Consider the following 13,944-nt stretch of genomic DNA (forward strand, 5'->3'; position numbering starts at 1 on the left):
GAAGTACTATCTCCCTGTGGCCTCTTACCCCATCCTGCCTGCCTGGAAACCAGGCTTATCTCTGGTGGTCTGGGGGTGTCCAAAGGGATCAGAATACTGTGGCCATTTGTCTGTCTTCTGGCATTGCATCGTGTGGGTTGTACTCCTGCTGAGAGCTTTCCTGTCTTCATCCTTGGTCCTCCCTATGTTCATTTGAATGCCAGGTTTCCCCACAGCTTCAAAGTATCCTGGATACAAGGCCAGGGTGAGAGAACTTACCCTGAGTGCTGGCATCTGCCAGCAGATTTGGGCCCAAAGCAAGGTCTCCAGCTGCGTAGGTTGCCATGGTGACCTCTTCACATTTCCACAGCACGTAAGAAGGAGCAGGGAGCTTGGGACCCAGAAGCAGGGGCTCCCTACCCACCAGGTTATGGATCCCAAATAGGAGTTGTTGAGAGACCTGACTGCAAGGGAAGAGAGTGCCCCTACCAACTCATTACACCCAACCCCTAGGCTGCTGCTACCACCCTGTAAGTGCCAGCCTGTCTGCAGGGAGGCCCCTCAGCCCTCAAGTGCCAGGGGGTTCAGAGCTGAAGCTCAGGAACCCAATAGGTCTGGACATAAATGCCAACTTTGCCCCTTCCAAGTTGAGTGGCTTACATCACTGGAGCCCCAGGTTCCACATCTGAAAAAACAAGAACAATAGCACCAACCTTGCAGGGCTGGGCAAGTAATAAATCAGACTTTCTAAAATGCTTTGCAAGTGTTGAAACAGAGCAGGAGCTTCATAAATTGTAACTATTACAGTTGCTGTTTCTACTAGGTTTTGTTTGCTCTTAGGTGTGGGAATTGAGACTTAATATGTTCCCCTGAGCTTCTGGATGGAGCAGTGAAGTAACTTAGCTATCTCCCTGAGGGTTACAAAGACAAGAAGGGTGTTACACTGAGGTTTGAGTTTCCTGGCTTTTGTCGGAGTCAAGGAAACAACTGTGTAGTCTTAATTTTAGAAATGGACCCCTGAATGAAGCAGAACAAAACTGGCTAAAATACTCAACTTTGTATATTTCTGGAGAACAGGACATGTAAAATTCATTCTGCCCTTGCATATCAGGTCTTAGGAGCCCCTCGGGAACCCTGCATGTAGAGGTTTGTGTATTATTTCTAGGAGAGCTAGAGAACGCCCAGAGCATCTTGCAGCGTTGCCTGGAGCTGGACCCCGCCTCCGTGGACGCCCATCTCCTCATGTGTCAGATCTACTTGGCTCAGGGCAACTTTGGCATGTGCTTCCACTGCTTAGAGCTGGGTGTCAGCCACAACTTCCAGGTGGGTGCCCTGTCATCCTCTCAGCATCCCAACACCCAGCTAGCTGCAGCCCCTGTTTGCCTTCTGAGAGTAGCCCCAGGGGCTAGCTGTGTCCCACAGATCTTTCTGCTGGTCCAAAGGCAGGGGTAGGCTCAGTGGGCTCCTGAGGCCTTCTCTGACTTGGCTGCTGTGAGCAGCAGCAGTAGCAGCAGTGAACTGGAGCCCCACACTCTGCTGTGCTCCTCCTAGGTCCGAGATCACCCCCTCTACCACCTCATCAAGGCCAGGGCTCTCAACAAGGCTGGAGACTATCCAGAAGCCATAAAGACACTGAAAATGGTCATCAAATTGCCAGCTCTGAAGAAGGAAGAAGGCAGGAAGTTCCTCGGGCCCTCTCTGCAGACCAGCCAGCGGGCATCCATCTTATTGGAACTGGTGGAGGCCCTCCGGCTGAATGGGGAGCTAGTAAGAAATGCCATGCTCTCCTCCCTGGGGACTGGGGCACACTGCAGGCTCAGGGTAGGCCCAGGAACCAGGTTCTTTGGTTCCACCCACTGTTTCCTTGTGCACCAAGTGGAGGGTCTGTTTGATTCCCATGTTTTAGCATGAGGCCACCAAGGTCATGCAGGACACCATCAATGAGTTTGGCGGCACACCAGAAGAGAACCGCATCACCATTGCCAACGTGGACTTGGTCCTGAGCAAGGGTAATGTGGACGTGGCACTGAACATGCTAAGGAACATCTCGCCCAAGCAGTCCTGCTACATGGAAGCCAGAGAGAAGATGGCCAACGTCTACCTGCAGACCCTCAGAGACAGGCGCCTCTACATCAGATGTTACCGGTAAGCCCCACAGGTAGCACAATGACAGCTTCTTCTCTGATGGTATCTTAGAGAATGTTTCCTTCAGATGTTATTTCTTCAACCTGGGTCTCCAGAATGTGTCCTTGGAGTGTAGTTGATGAATGTATGGAATTGTCCATGGGTTACAGTTTGAGCATGAAAGGTCAGTAAGCCCTGTTCATGGATGAGTTCTGAGGATACAGAGTTGAATTGGCCCTGAGCCCTGCTTGCACCCCCACTTCGCTTACCTGCTTGCACATACTGGTAGGAGACTGTAGGCCTGGTTCTCAGAGCAGACACACTGAAGCTCCAAGCTGCTGTCTCTGTATGATTTGGCATTGGGACCTCCAAGGCGCCTTCCTCATCCCTTTCTTCTGGCAGAGCTTCATCTAAGCAATTTAAAGTGGGAGGTGCGGTTGCTGAGGGAGTAGGGAAGGCTATCCAGCAGTGGGAAACCAGTGAACAGTATGGAGGCATGGCCAGATTGGAGTTTTAGAAAGAGTGACGTGGCTGCCTCATGGAGAGGGATCTGAAGGGATAGCGGGTAGAGTGAGAGGAACAGGTAGAGGGCCTGGCCATGGCCTAACTACAGAGATGGATGTGGAGAGCCTGACTCAGGTAGCTAGCACAGTGCCTCATGCACAGTGGACTTTCTATAAGTATTGATTGCTGAATGAATGAATGTCAGCCAGAATCAGTGGGAAGGAAGTGAAGGAGATGATTTCAGGAACATGAGGTGTGTGCGAGCCTGAGATAAGCTTTTGGTTACTCTTGCTTGCAGTGAGCTCTGTGAACATCTGCCTGGCCCCCACACCAGCCTGCTACTGGGCGATGCTTTAATGAGCATTCTGGAGGTAAGTGAGAGGCCTCACAGCCTTGCCAAGTGGCCCTCCAGTCTCCCTTCTCCAGTGGCAGAGAAGAGAAGACCCAAAGACACTTTCCTCACCAGCCCGAGAAGGCCCTGGAGGTCTATGATGAGGCCTATAGACAGAACCCACACGATGCCTCCCTGGCCAGCAGAATTGGGCAAGCTTATGTGAAGGCCCACCAGTATACTGAGGTCAGGCTGGGCTGGGGTGTGAAGGGGCCGGGAGGGCCAGCCTAGCAGGGAAGGTGGAGGACGGTACATGACTGGGGAGCTCTGGATGGGAGGAGAGTGGCTGAGTTTTCACTCAGCTCCTTGCTGAATGGGGTGCCAAGGGGAGAACTCAGCAACTCTCTGCCGCTGACCACACCTGCTCAAGCTGAGGCTCACACCCTGTGCCAGGTAGGAGGAGTGCTTTTTCACCTTAGGCTTCTATGTTCTGGAGGGGCACGCTGGTGTGATGGCTGCTGAGGGGAACACGGTGTCTGGCACTGAAGTGCAGAACTAGGCCAGAGGCTAATATTTATTGTTTGCACTAAGGCAATTGAGTATTATGAGGCTGCCCAGAAGATTAATGGACAGGACTTTCTGTGCTGCGATCTGGCCGAACTGCTCCTAAAGTTAAAGAAGATCAATAAAGCAGAAAAAGTTTTGAAGCAGGCACTGGAACATGACATTGGTGAGGCAGCATTCTAACCTATTTCTAGCATTTGGAGCAGACATACTCCTCCCCCATTCCCCATTAGCTGAAGTCCTGAACCCAGCCCTCCCCACCAACCCAGCTTCCCAGGAACCAGCAAACTAACACTAATTTGAGTTTCCGTTTAACAGTGCAAGACATCCCATCCATGATGAATGATGTTAAGTGCTTGCTTTTGCTGGCAAAGGTTTACGAGAGCCATAAAAAAGAAGCTGTGATAGAAACTTTGAACAAGGTAATTGACAAGTGGACTCAAGCTCTTTATCTGCCATCTGCTGGTGGGGCCTGAAGAAGGAGAAAGGAAAGAGCTCCAGGTCTGTAAAGCCCCAGACCTCTTCCTCAAAAAAGGACCTAGGTTACACCTCTGACATCCACCTTCACTTATTTTCCCGTTCTGGTTCATTCAGTGACGGTACACTAATGTGCTCTGAGCTAGGGTGGGCTGGGGAAGGCAGGAAGTAAGAGAGTGCCTTTGTCCTCAAGGGTGATGGTAGAGATAATAATGAGGCAATGACAATAGCTCCCATGCATTAAAAGCTCTGTGCTAGGTTCTGTAGGGTTTTTGCTTTCTTATTGAATGATCACAGTAGCCCTTTGTAATAAGCATTGTGACATTCCCATGTAACAGATAAGTCTCTAGGAGGTTGAGCAATGTGCCCAAAGTTGGGTTCAGTTGTGTTAGTCTGTATTCTGTTGGTATATACCAGAATACTTGAAACTGGGTAATTCATACATTTCCTACAGTTCTAGAGGCTGAGAAGTTCAAGGTGGAGGAGATCTGGTGAGATCTCATCTGGTGAGATCCTTTCTGCTCAGGAGAAGGGGAACTCTCTAAAGAGTGCAGTACAGGGTATCACATGGGGGGCGGGGGCACCGACTGTGCTAACATGCTTGCTCGGGTCTCTCATCCTCTTCTTAGAAAGCCACCAGTTCCACTCCCATGATAACCCATTAATCCATTCATCCACGAGTGGTTTAATCCATTTATGAGGGCAGATCCCTCATGATCCAATCACCTCTCAAAAGCCCTAACTTTCAATACTGCCACATTGGGGATTAAGTTCCCAGGAAAGCACATGACGTTTGGGGGGCACATTCAAACCACAGCAACGTCATATGTTGCTTATCAGCAGGGATATGATTTTGTTGTGTGAATATCATAGAATATACTTCTACAGACTCAGATGGTATAGCTGACTTCACACCTAGCCTATCTGGTATAGCCTATTGCTCTGAGTCTATAAACCTGCACAGCATGTTACTCTACTGAATTCTCTAGGAAATTGTAGCATCATGGTAAGTATTCGTGTATTTAAACATAGCTAAACATAGAAAATGTACAGTAAAAATACAGTGTTATAATCTTCAGGGACCAGCATCATATATGTGGTCTGTCATTGACTGAAATGTTATGCAGCACGTGACTGTACCAGCAAGTGGTGGAGCTGAGATCTGAGCCAGGTCTGGCCTGTCCCAACCTATGTTCTTTGCACACTGGGCTGCCCCTGATCTGAGAGCCCCCAGCCATTCCTGTCACATCTTCCTCACTTTTTTCCCCCAGGGGTGTGGCCTCAAACTTGTTTCTGGAGTATGCTCTGTGGTTCTAGAGGGAGAGCCCATACTCTTGACTGTTTGAGATGATTTATCCCCTTGCTTACCGCTGGATTCCCATTCCTCTTTTTGGCCCTCGGGGAGCCAAGTGCTGATTCCTACCCATATCCTACAGCTTAACCCTGGCATCATCATTTCCTCTTGCACTGATGTTCTCTGCTTACTCACCTGATCATTTGTGTGGTGAATATTTGTGGCTGCGTCCTCAAATTCCCAGTAGGGCGGCATACAGAACAGAACAGTCTACTGTGTGCCTTGGGCACCTACTGTGTGCTAGTTCTAGCCTGTAGTGTAGCAAAGCGAATTAGACACAGAGCCTCAAGGTGTGATGGAAGCAGGTAAACAGGCAAAGTACAAAAGCATGTTTTGTTTGAGTGCCTTTGCTTCTGCTCCTGCCCCCAGAGGCAGTGCCAGCTTGCCTCATGTACTCAGCCAGTGGCTTTGCCTATTCAGAGTGATCCAAATTTGCCCAAGGGCACTGAAGATGTCATTTTTCATACTTCTGGATCTGAATTAAGAGCTTGGTACTTTCTGTGAACTGGTATGTCAGGCTCTGAGTTTCTGATCCTGGCTTGATTGGTTTCCTAAGGCCTTGGACCTCCAGTCTCGGATACTGAAGCGAGTTCCACTGGAGCAACCAGAAATGATCCCCTCCCAGAAGCAACTGGCAGCCTCTATCTGCATCCAGTTTGCAGAGCACTACCTGGCAGAGAAAGAGTATGACAAGGCGGTACGGTCTTATAAGGATGTCTTCTCCTACTTGCCCACTGACAATAAGGTGAGTGACCCTCAAAGCAAGAGGCTGCTTTCTCCCTCAGGGCACAATGCCTTGCTGAGCTCCCTGACCAGGTGCAGGGGCCAGTTCCTTCTCCATTCTTCCCTGAGGAGTCACAGATATGATGGGCATGGGAAGCCGGCTAACAGTGGCCTCTGGGGTAAGGTGCCTGCTCCTGCTGACCTGGGACCTCACCTGCTGCAGCCCTTGGAGCAAGGCTCACCTTGCATAGCCAAATGTGAAGGGTATAGTGGGAAAGACATTGCTGAAAGTCACATTAGTCTGACATTTTCAAGTCCCCCTTGGAGGTGGGGAGATGATGAGGGTTGTAGCTGCCAGGGCACTTTGGGCATGAAGTGCAGGCTGAGCTTCCAAGAGGGCCTAGAGTTGTGAGGGAGGTGTGGCTCCAGATAAGGGAACCGTAGTTGGAGTTCATGCCAACACAGTAGATGAAGAGCTTAGTGACAGATCCATTCATTCATTTAATACTCATTCATTTAACAGATACCTAATCTAATATGTGGCAAGTACTGTGCCTGGCTCTGGAGACACAGTGGGGCAAGGCTTGGTCACTGCCCACAGATTACCCTTGGGTAAGGGCATGTAGACGAGAGCACAGGCAGCACTAATGCCAGGCAATACATGCCTGCATGGGGGTGCAGGGCACCACTTGGAGGAATGGTACCTGCCCCAGAATCTGGGGCACAGAGGACTCTCAGAGCAGTGAGGCCAGAGTTGAAGCTGAAGGATGAGTATGTGTTAGCTTGGCCCAACTTTCAGAGGTTAGTAAGACACAGGGTATGACTGGAGAACTGAGTGGGAGAAGGGGAAGGCCAGAGATGTTCACTTGGGGAATCTGAGACATATTTTGAAAGCAGAGCTGATAGAAGTGGGGTGTGAGGAGAAGAGCTGTCAAGGATGATCCCAGGGGTTTCCCATGGTGTTTACTAGTTAGTTTATTATGTCCGGCCTTGTCCCAGGTGATGCTGGAGCTGGCGCAGCTCTACCTGCTCCAGGGGCACCTGGACCTGTGTGAGCAGCACTGTGCCATCCTCCTGCAGACTGAGCAGAACCATGAGACTGCTTCTGTGGTAGGAAGCCCCCAGTACCCACTCCCTCCCTCTCTTCCTCCCTTCCTCCCTTCCCAGGGTCCCTGTGACCAGATGCAGGCTACTTCCTAGCCCCATAGCCCCATAACCTCAGATGCCTCACTGACACACCTCTGAGGAGCTGTCAGGCAGAGAGGACTCAGTGCTGCACCTACTCTGCCCTTTAGCCGGAAGGGGTGGGCTGGCTGGCAGTGGGCAGCATCAACCTCCTGGGCCAGTCTAAGGTAGGGTGAGGTTGATTCATCCCAGGGGAAAGCACATCCACTGTAGGTGAAGGCAAGGGTGGGATAGGTTCCTGGGGCTTCAGGAAAAGCCCTCCCCAGTTCTGCCTCTCTCCTCCCTATCATCCAGACCTCCTCCAGGGCTGGCCCAGGAGCAGAAGCTGAGCCCTTGCAGAACAAGGAGGGGTCCTCATCCCTACCTCTATTGCCTGGCAGTTCTCAGAATGGGTGGAGAGGCTTTCCCTGTAGGCTATCAAAAAGCCCCACTGGTCTCTACCACTGGCCTTACCTTCCCACATCCATCCTCAACCCAGCTCTTCTTGCCCCCCACCTTGGGAAGTCCTCACCTTCTGGGTGGGGGCCTGAGAAACCCTCAGGCTTCTCCTGTGGCAGCTTCTCACAAGGCCTGGGGAGGCTGCCTTGCAAGTCCTTTTCTACCTTCCCTTCCTACCACCACCATCACCCCCATACCCCCCGCCTCCCCTTACACCCATGCAAGCTGCCACTGTTGGGAAATCTGGAGCTTGTGTGTTTTCTGATAGTTGATGGCTGACCTGATGTTTAGAAAACAGAAACATGAAGCGGCCATCAACCTTTACCACCAAGTCTTGGAGAAAGTGCCAGGTAATTCTGCCCATGGAGACTGCCTGCACCAGTTCCCACTGAGCAAGGGCCACTCTCCCAGAAAAGGGTGGGACCTCTCCCTCCTTCCTGACTGGGCGGAGGAAGCCCCTTCCTCCCTGATTGTTCCAGAGAAGCAGGAAACTGATAAAGACCCAATGGAACGTGCTGGCCCTTCCCGAGTCCAAGGGGCCAGTTCCTGGTCTCAAGGACTTGGCACTGGACCCAGGACAGCATGTCTGTCCCCAAATCACAGCCAGTGGGGCTCGACACAGTCCCCTTTTGAGGTCACAGCCACTTGGAGAGACTAGAAATTCTCCTCTGTTGTATAGCTTCATTCCCATTCACTGCAGCATAAAACCACCCCTTTTTGCTGGGGAGAGGGGCCAGACCTAAGGCTCAGGTTGGAGCCCTGGCAGGCCCATGGCAGTGTGCCCATAGGCCCAGGAGGTCACCATGGTTAGGAGTATGGGTCCTGGGGCCAGGCTGCCTGGGTCTGAGTCCTGGTCTACCACTTAACTGGTTGTGCAACTTTCGGCAAATTATTTATCCATGTCTCAGTGTCCTCATCTGTAAAACAGATACAGTAAGAGTACCTACCTAGGCCAGGAGCGGTGGCTTACGCCTGTAATCCCAGCACTTTGGGAGGCTGAGGTGGGCGGATCACGAGGTCAGGGGATTGAGACCATCCTGGTTAACACGGTGAAACTCTGTCTCTATTAAAAATATTAAAAAATTAGCCGGGCATTGTGGCGGGCACCTGTAGTCCCAGCTTCTTGGGGGGCTGAGGCAGGAGAATGGCATGAACCCGGGAGGCGGAGCTTGCAGTGAGCCAAGATCGTGCCACTGCACTCCAGCCTGGGCAACAGGGCAAGACTCCGTCTCAAAAAAAAAAAAAAAAAAGGATTAGGTACCTACCTAATCTTGCAGTTAATGTATAGGTGAAGCACTTAATACCAGGTACAATATAAATGCTATGTAAGTGTTAGCTGCTATTCTTTACTATTTTTAAGCATTAGTATTATTCTTTACTCAACCCTGGAACTGTTGGAATGTCCCTGCTCAGCCCAGATGGGCAGTATCTCTTGGCCTCTCCTAGGGGCCCAGCACCCTCATCTGATACAGCTACTGGGCATCTCAGCCTGGAGATTTCTGTCTCTTATTTTAGACAATTTTTTGGTATTGAATAAATTAATCGATCTGCTAAGAAGAAGTGGTAAACTTGAAGACATTCCTGCCTTTTTTGAATTGGCCAAGAAGGTGTCCAGCCGGGTGCCTTTGGAACCAGGGTTCAACTACTGCAGAGGTATCTACTGCTGGTGAGTTGGGTGTGGTGTGTTGAGGGCAGCTGTGTGCAGGAAGCCCTACTGGCAGATAGGCCAGGCCCTTGCGCTGCACAAAGGGAGCGGACATTCTGCCTCCAGGACACCCAGGCCCAGCAAGTGAGGGCCCACAGGGGCAGAGGTGGAACCCTTCGGAAGTCGGGGAGAGCCTGCAGCCTCTGGATGGAGGCCAGGTGAGGGCCACTTGGGCAGGCCACTGGCCTGCATCCGACACCCAGGTCCGACGCCTGCGTCTCCTCCAGAGGAACTGGGAAACCAGCGATCCAGCCTCTGCTTTGTGCAGACTCACAAAGTGGCCCTTGTATATCTCTGCCCTGTCTGGGCCTCAGTTTCCCTCACTGACTCTTGGTATTTTCTCCACTACAGGCACATAGGGCAGCCCAACGAAGCCTTAAAGTTCCTGAACAAGGCACGCAAGGACAGCACTTGGGGCCAGAGCGCCATCTACCACATGGTGCAGATCTGTCTGAATCCAGACAATGAGGTTGTGGGCGGAGAGGCTTTTGAGAACCAGGGGGCCGAGAGCAAGTAAGGGCCCGTGAAGGCAGAGGCGGAACCCTGGGGAAGTTAGAGAGAGCCTGCAGCCTCTGGGTTGAAGCCAGGTGAGGGCCACGCAGGCAGGCCACCTGCCCGGGTCTGACACCCAAGTCTAACGCCTGCAGCTACACAGAGAAGAAGGAGTTGGAACAGCAGGGCGTGAGCACCGCCGAGAAACTGCTGCGTGAGTTTTACCCGAATTCAGCCTCCAGCCAGACCCAGCTGCGGCTGCTGCAGGGCCTCTGCAGGCTGGCCACCAAGGAGAAGGCTAACATGGAGGCTGCACTGGGCAGCTTCATCCAGATAGCGCAGGCTGAGGTGCGGCTGGTGGGGACTGGCGGGCATGGGCAGATGGCAGGGCTGAGGCTGACCAGGCGGCCAAGGCATGCTGACGTCCATTTCCCACCCGATGTGTAGAAGGACAGTGTCCCTGCCTTGCTGGCCTTGGCACAAGCCTATGTGTTCCTGAAGCAGATCCCCAAGGCACGTATGCAGTTGAAGCGCCTGGCCAAGGCCCCCTGGGTGCTGAGTGAGGCTGAGGACTTGGAGAAGAGCTGGCTCCTGCTGGCCGACATTTACTGCCAGGGCAGCAAGTTTGACCTCGCCTTAGAACTGCTGCGGCGCTGTGTGCAGTACAACAAGGCAAGGGGCCACACACACACTGGGGCTGCAGGGTGGCAGAAAGGGTTCTAGGCATTCCAGGAAGGTGAAGCAGGCTTTGCAGGCAGAGGTCATATGGAATAACTAGTCAGGAAGAGGCAGGCTGAGAGGGGCACATGGGCAACAGACCAGAATAGGAATGAGGATCAAGGGCAATGGACTAGGTAAGAGGAGGTACACAGGGTCGTGTCATGTCCAGAGGAGGGAACACTAAATGACAGAAAAAGATGGGAAAGTTTCAAGGGTTCCAACCTGGAGGGACTTTTGCAGGTCAGAGCAGGCCAGGAATGGGAGTGGCGGAACAGGAGGGCTGCAGGGAAAGGGGTTACACCAGTGTCTGGGGTAGCTGAGAGGAGGGCACACAGTTGGCTTCTTGCAGAGGTTGGGGTACCCCGAGGTCCCTTGGCAGTTTGGTTTATGGCAGCTCACTTCTGTCCCTTGCCTGCTTCTGGTTCTGGTCCTAGTCCCACCCTGGCCCAGGGAACCAGCAGAGGCTCTAACTGGCTTTCCCTGCAGTCCTGCTACAAGGCCTATGAGTACATGGGCTTCATCATGGAGAAGGAGCAGTCCTACAAGGATGCAGTCACCAACTACAAACTGGCCTGGAAGTACAGTCATCACGCCAACCCTGCCATTGGTAAGGCAACCAGCCAGGGTGCACATGAATGGACATGGGAGGGAGGTGGGCAGGAGGATCCCCACCATGACCCCAGAACTCAAGGCCTGTACCCTGGCTGTTACGAGAACCATAGGGGTTCTCAGGTCACCAGGGTGCCACCATCTATGCTCTCCATGCCCCTGGTAGGCTTCAGACTTGCTTTCAACTACCTGAAGGACAAGAAATTTGTGGAGGCCATCGAAATCTGCCACGATGTAAGCCAGCAGTCTTGGCGGGGAGGGCCTGGTGTAGTGGTAGGGAACCCTGCCTGATACTGCATACCCATTCTCTGTTCCAGGTCCTCAGGGAGCACCCCAACTACCCCAAGATCAGGGAGGAAATTTTGGAAAAGGCCCGAAGGTCCCTGAGGCCCTAGCTGGGGTCAAGGGGCCTGCAGTAGAAGCCATCAACCTACTGAAGTTGTGTGGAGGGATGGAAAGTGGGCCAGTGGAGAAGGGATTCAGAAAATGACACCTTCTTCCCCATTACTATAGTGTATGTGGTTTATTTTGAATCATGTTTCATCTGACCTAAGGGTCATCCCAAAGCTTTATGTTTTTAAGGCACAAGAAATGTTGCTCTGGGAAGAAAGACATCAACTGGCTTAACTTTTGCTGGGCTCATTGGGTGCTTTCTAACAGACCTCGCTTTTATCCCAGACTCTTTGAGGGGGCAAAGGGGAGCAAAGAGGGGGCTTCTAGTGGAATGGTGGTAGAAAAGGATCCCCTTCAGCTATTTTTCAATGGTTGTTGCCCTTCTCCTGTCTGGTCTCCAGGATCCTGGAGCTAGAGAAGCAATTACTCCTCCCTTCCATGCTACCCTCTGAGTCTGCCTGGCGGTGGGCCCAGGATGCTGTGGGCAGTGTGCCCAGACAGGAGGATCAGCTGCAAAAGGTCCTGTGTGAGAGGGCCTGCAGGGTGCAAGGGCCATTGTCCCACCCTGTCCATGCATTGTTTCCCTTTCCCCTGCCACCTCCCCCCTACTCCCCACCAAGTCCAGCTGGCTTCTTCTGGTCCTTACCAGTTTGGGACAAACCTGACTACCCTCGCCTGGCACAAGGAAATACATTCCAAGAAAAAATAGTTCCCACTTCAGCTTTTACAAAAGACACTGGCCATCTAACATCCTACAGAAACCCTTTTAATGTCTAAGAGGGCAAATGCAGTGGTTCCTATTTAGATGAATAATGTTAACTGCAACTGGCAAGAGGGTGACAGAGGGCACCTTTGCTGTGCTCCCAATATCACTCTTCCTTGATGTCATTAAGGATGCCAATAATGGGACAGTCTGGCCTCAGGACAGTCAGGAAGCCTAGGATCTCCGAATGTGACTTCCCAGGTCCCTTCCCCTCTCTGGGTCTTAGTGTCCCCATTTGTGGCAGGAAATTAGATGTCTCCCAAATCATGGCACAACTCTCTGCCAGTGATATACAGCAAACATTTTAAAGTTTAATAACGGTGTGCTTACACATCGTTTTTACATAGAAAACCAAGTAGCACAGCAAAGTCAGGAATTTACGGGTGCTGTTCCATGGGATGGGTTTAACTTTTAAGCATACTGATATAGTTGAAGAAAAATTATTTAGAGTAAGTAGAATGCAGATATGGGCAGAGTTTTCAAGAGCAGTTGTCCAGTGACTAAGGTTTGGGAACAGTGGACAGATAAGGGTCCCTTTGGAACAGTGTAACTCGGATGGCTGCTGAGCCTCGTTTTTATAACACACTGCTGATCACATGTATGGTTTGTTGATAGAAGCTGGGGATCTGGAATGCTTTCCCCAGGTTACTACTATCTTTCCTATGGGAAAACCCAGTCCCCTTTCTGTGATCTGCTTTACAACCCAGTTTTGTTGGGACAGGTTTGTTGACAGGTCTATCTATATGGAGAATGATCCTGTAAAGGGATTGTGTATTAATCATGTTTTTGCTGTAAAACCTAGATTGTCTTCATTTATCTAAAAACAAAGAAACAAAAACTAAGAACCCTGTGGCCCTAGATGGGACTAGGCAGGCCTCTGTCCAGCCTTGGGCTGAGTCCATGGGGTGGAAGCCTGTTGGGGCTTCCTGCCAGAGTACTGGAGCTGAGGGCTGCCACCCAGACCACCAGGCCAGTCAGAGTGACCCTGAGAGCCCTTGGAAGAACCCAGGTTTTGGACTGTGCATGCCGAAGTAATCTCTACAAAAGGGTCTCCAGGCACCAGTGAAGAAGAAACAGGACAACTTAGTGTACCGGGGCACTTTGCCCTGAGAAGACAAAGGCCTAGCTATTCCTAGCTAAGCTGGTTACAGGGACATACTGCCCCACCACAGGCCAGATTCCAAAGCATGAGTCCTCTAATGGCACTGATACAGCCATGTGGTCATGTCCATGCATGTCCAGAGGCAAGAGATAGATACCTAAAGGGTGACAGGACAGGCAAAAAAGAAAGGATTAAAGATACAGAGAAAGAATGGCAGAAACATGAAAATTGATGCAAGTTGCAAACGTACACAGGACTTGCATGTTCCAGGCACTCTTTAAGGGCTTTGTAAATATGAACTAAACAAGCTTATGAGGTGCGTAGTGTCACTATTTGCATGCAGTATCGAGGACACCCAGGCACAGAGGGAGTAATTCGCAGAAATCACCTTACTAGGTAGTAGAAAAGCCAAGATTCAAGCCCAGCATTCTGGCTCTGTGCTCTTAACAGTCAAGCCAAAGAGATGAGTGAGCCCAGTACA

At 51.4% G+C, this 13,944-nt stretch overlaps 1 protein-coding gene across 5 annotated transcripts in view; it reads left to right on the forward strand.

The window, feature by feature from the left end:
• Positions 1–11,832, forward strand: part of LOC105480217 (tetratricopeptide repeat domain 21A) — a 31,650-nt gene extending 19,818 nt beyond the window's left edge. Inside the window, exons 13-29 of one of the 5 annotated variants that reach the window (XM_071091460.1) lie at positions 1,145–1,302; positions 1,531–1,746; positions 1,886–2,124; positions 2,906–2,978; positions 3,074–3,184; positions 3,530–3,668; positions 3,821–3,924; positions 5,890–6,078; positions 7,056–7,166; positions 7,948–8,029; positions 9,168–9,345; positions 9,736–9,897; positions 10,032–10,224; positions 10,324–10,548; positions 11,083–11,203; positions 11,329–11,439; positions 11,523–11,832. In XM_071091460.1, coding sequence (XP_070947561.1) covers positions 1,145–1,302; positions 1,531–1,746; positions 1,886–2,124; positions 2,906–2,978; positions 3,074–3,184; positions 3,530–3,668; positions 3,821–3,924; positions 5,890–6,078; positions 7,056–7,166; positions 7,948–8,029; positions 9,168–9,345; positions 9,736–9,897; positions 10,032–10,224; positions 10,324–10,548; positions 11,083–11,203; positions 11,329–11,439; positions 11,523–11,695 — 2,585 coding nt within the window. In that variant the 3' untranslated portion in view covers positions 11,696–11,832. Of the gene's footprint in view, positions 1–1,144; positions 1,303–1,530; positions 1,747–1,885; positions 2,125–2,905; positions 2,979–3,073; positions 3,185–3,529; positions 3,669–3,820; positions 3,925–5,889; positions 6,079–7,055; positions 7,167–7,947; positions 8,030–9,167; positions 9,346–9,735; positions 9,898–10,031; positions 10,225–10,323; positions 10,549–11,082; positions 11,204–11,318; positions 11,440–11,522 lie in introns of those variants that run through there. The other 4 variants (XM_011738782.3, XM_071091461.1, XM_011738784.3 and 1 more) reach the window with 4 other exon arrangements.
• Positions 11,833–13,944: the final 2,112 nt, after the last annotated feature.

Source organism: Macaca nemestrina, chromosome 2, assembly GCF_043159975.1.
Source record: "Macaca nemestrina isolate mMacNem1 chromosome 2, mMacNem.hap1, whole genome shotgun sequence".
Classification (NCBI taxonomy): domain Eukaryota; kingdom Metazoa; phylum Chordata; class Mammalia; order Primates; family Cercopithecidae; genus Macaca; species Macaca nemestrina.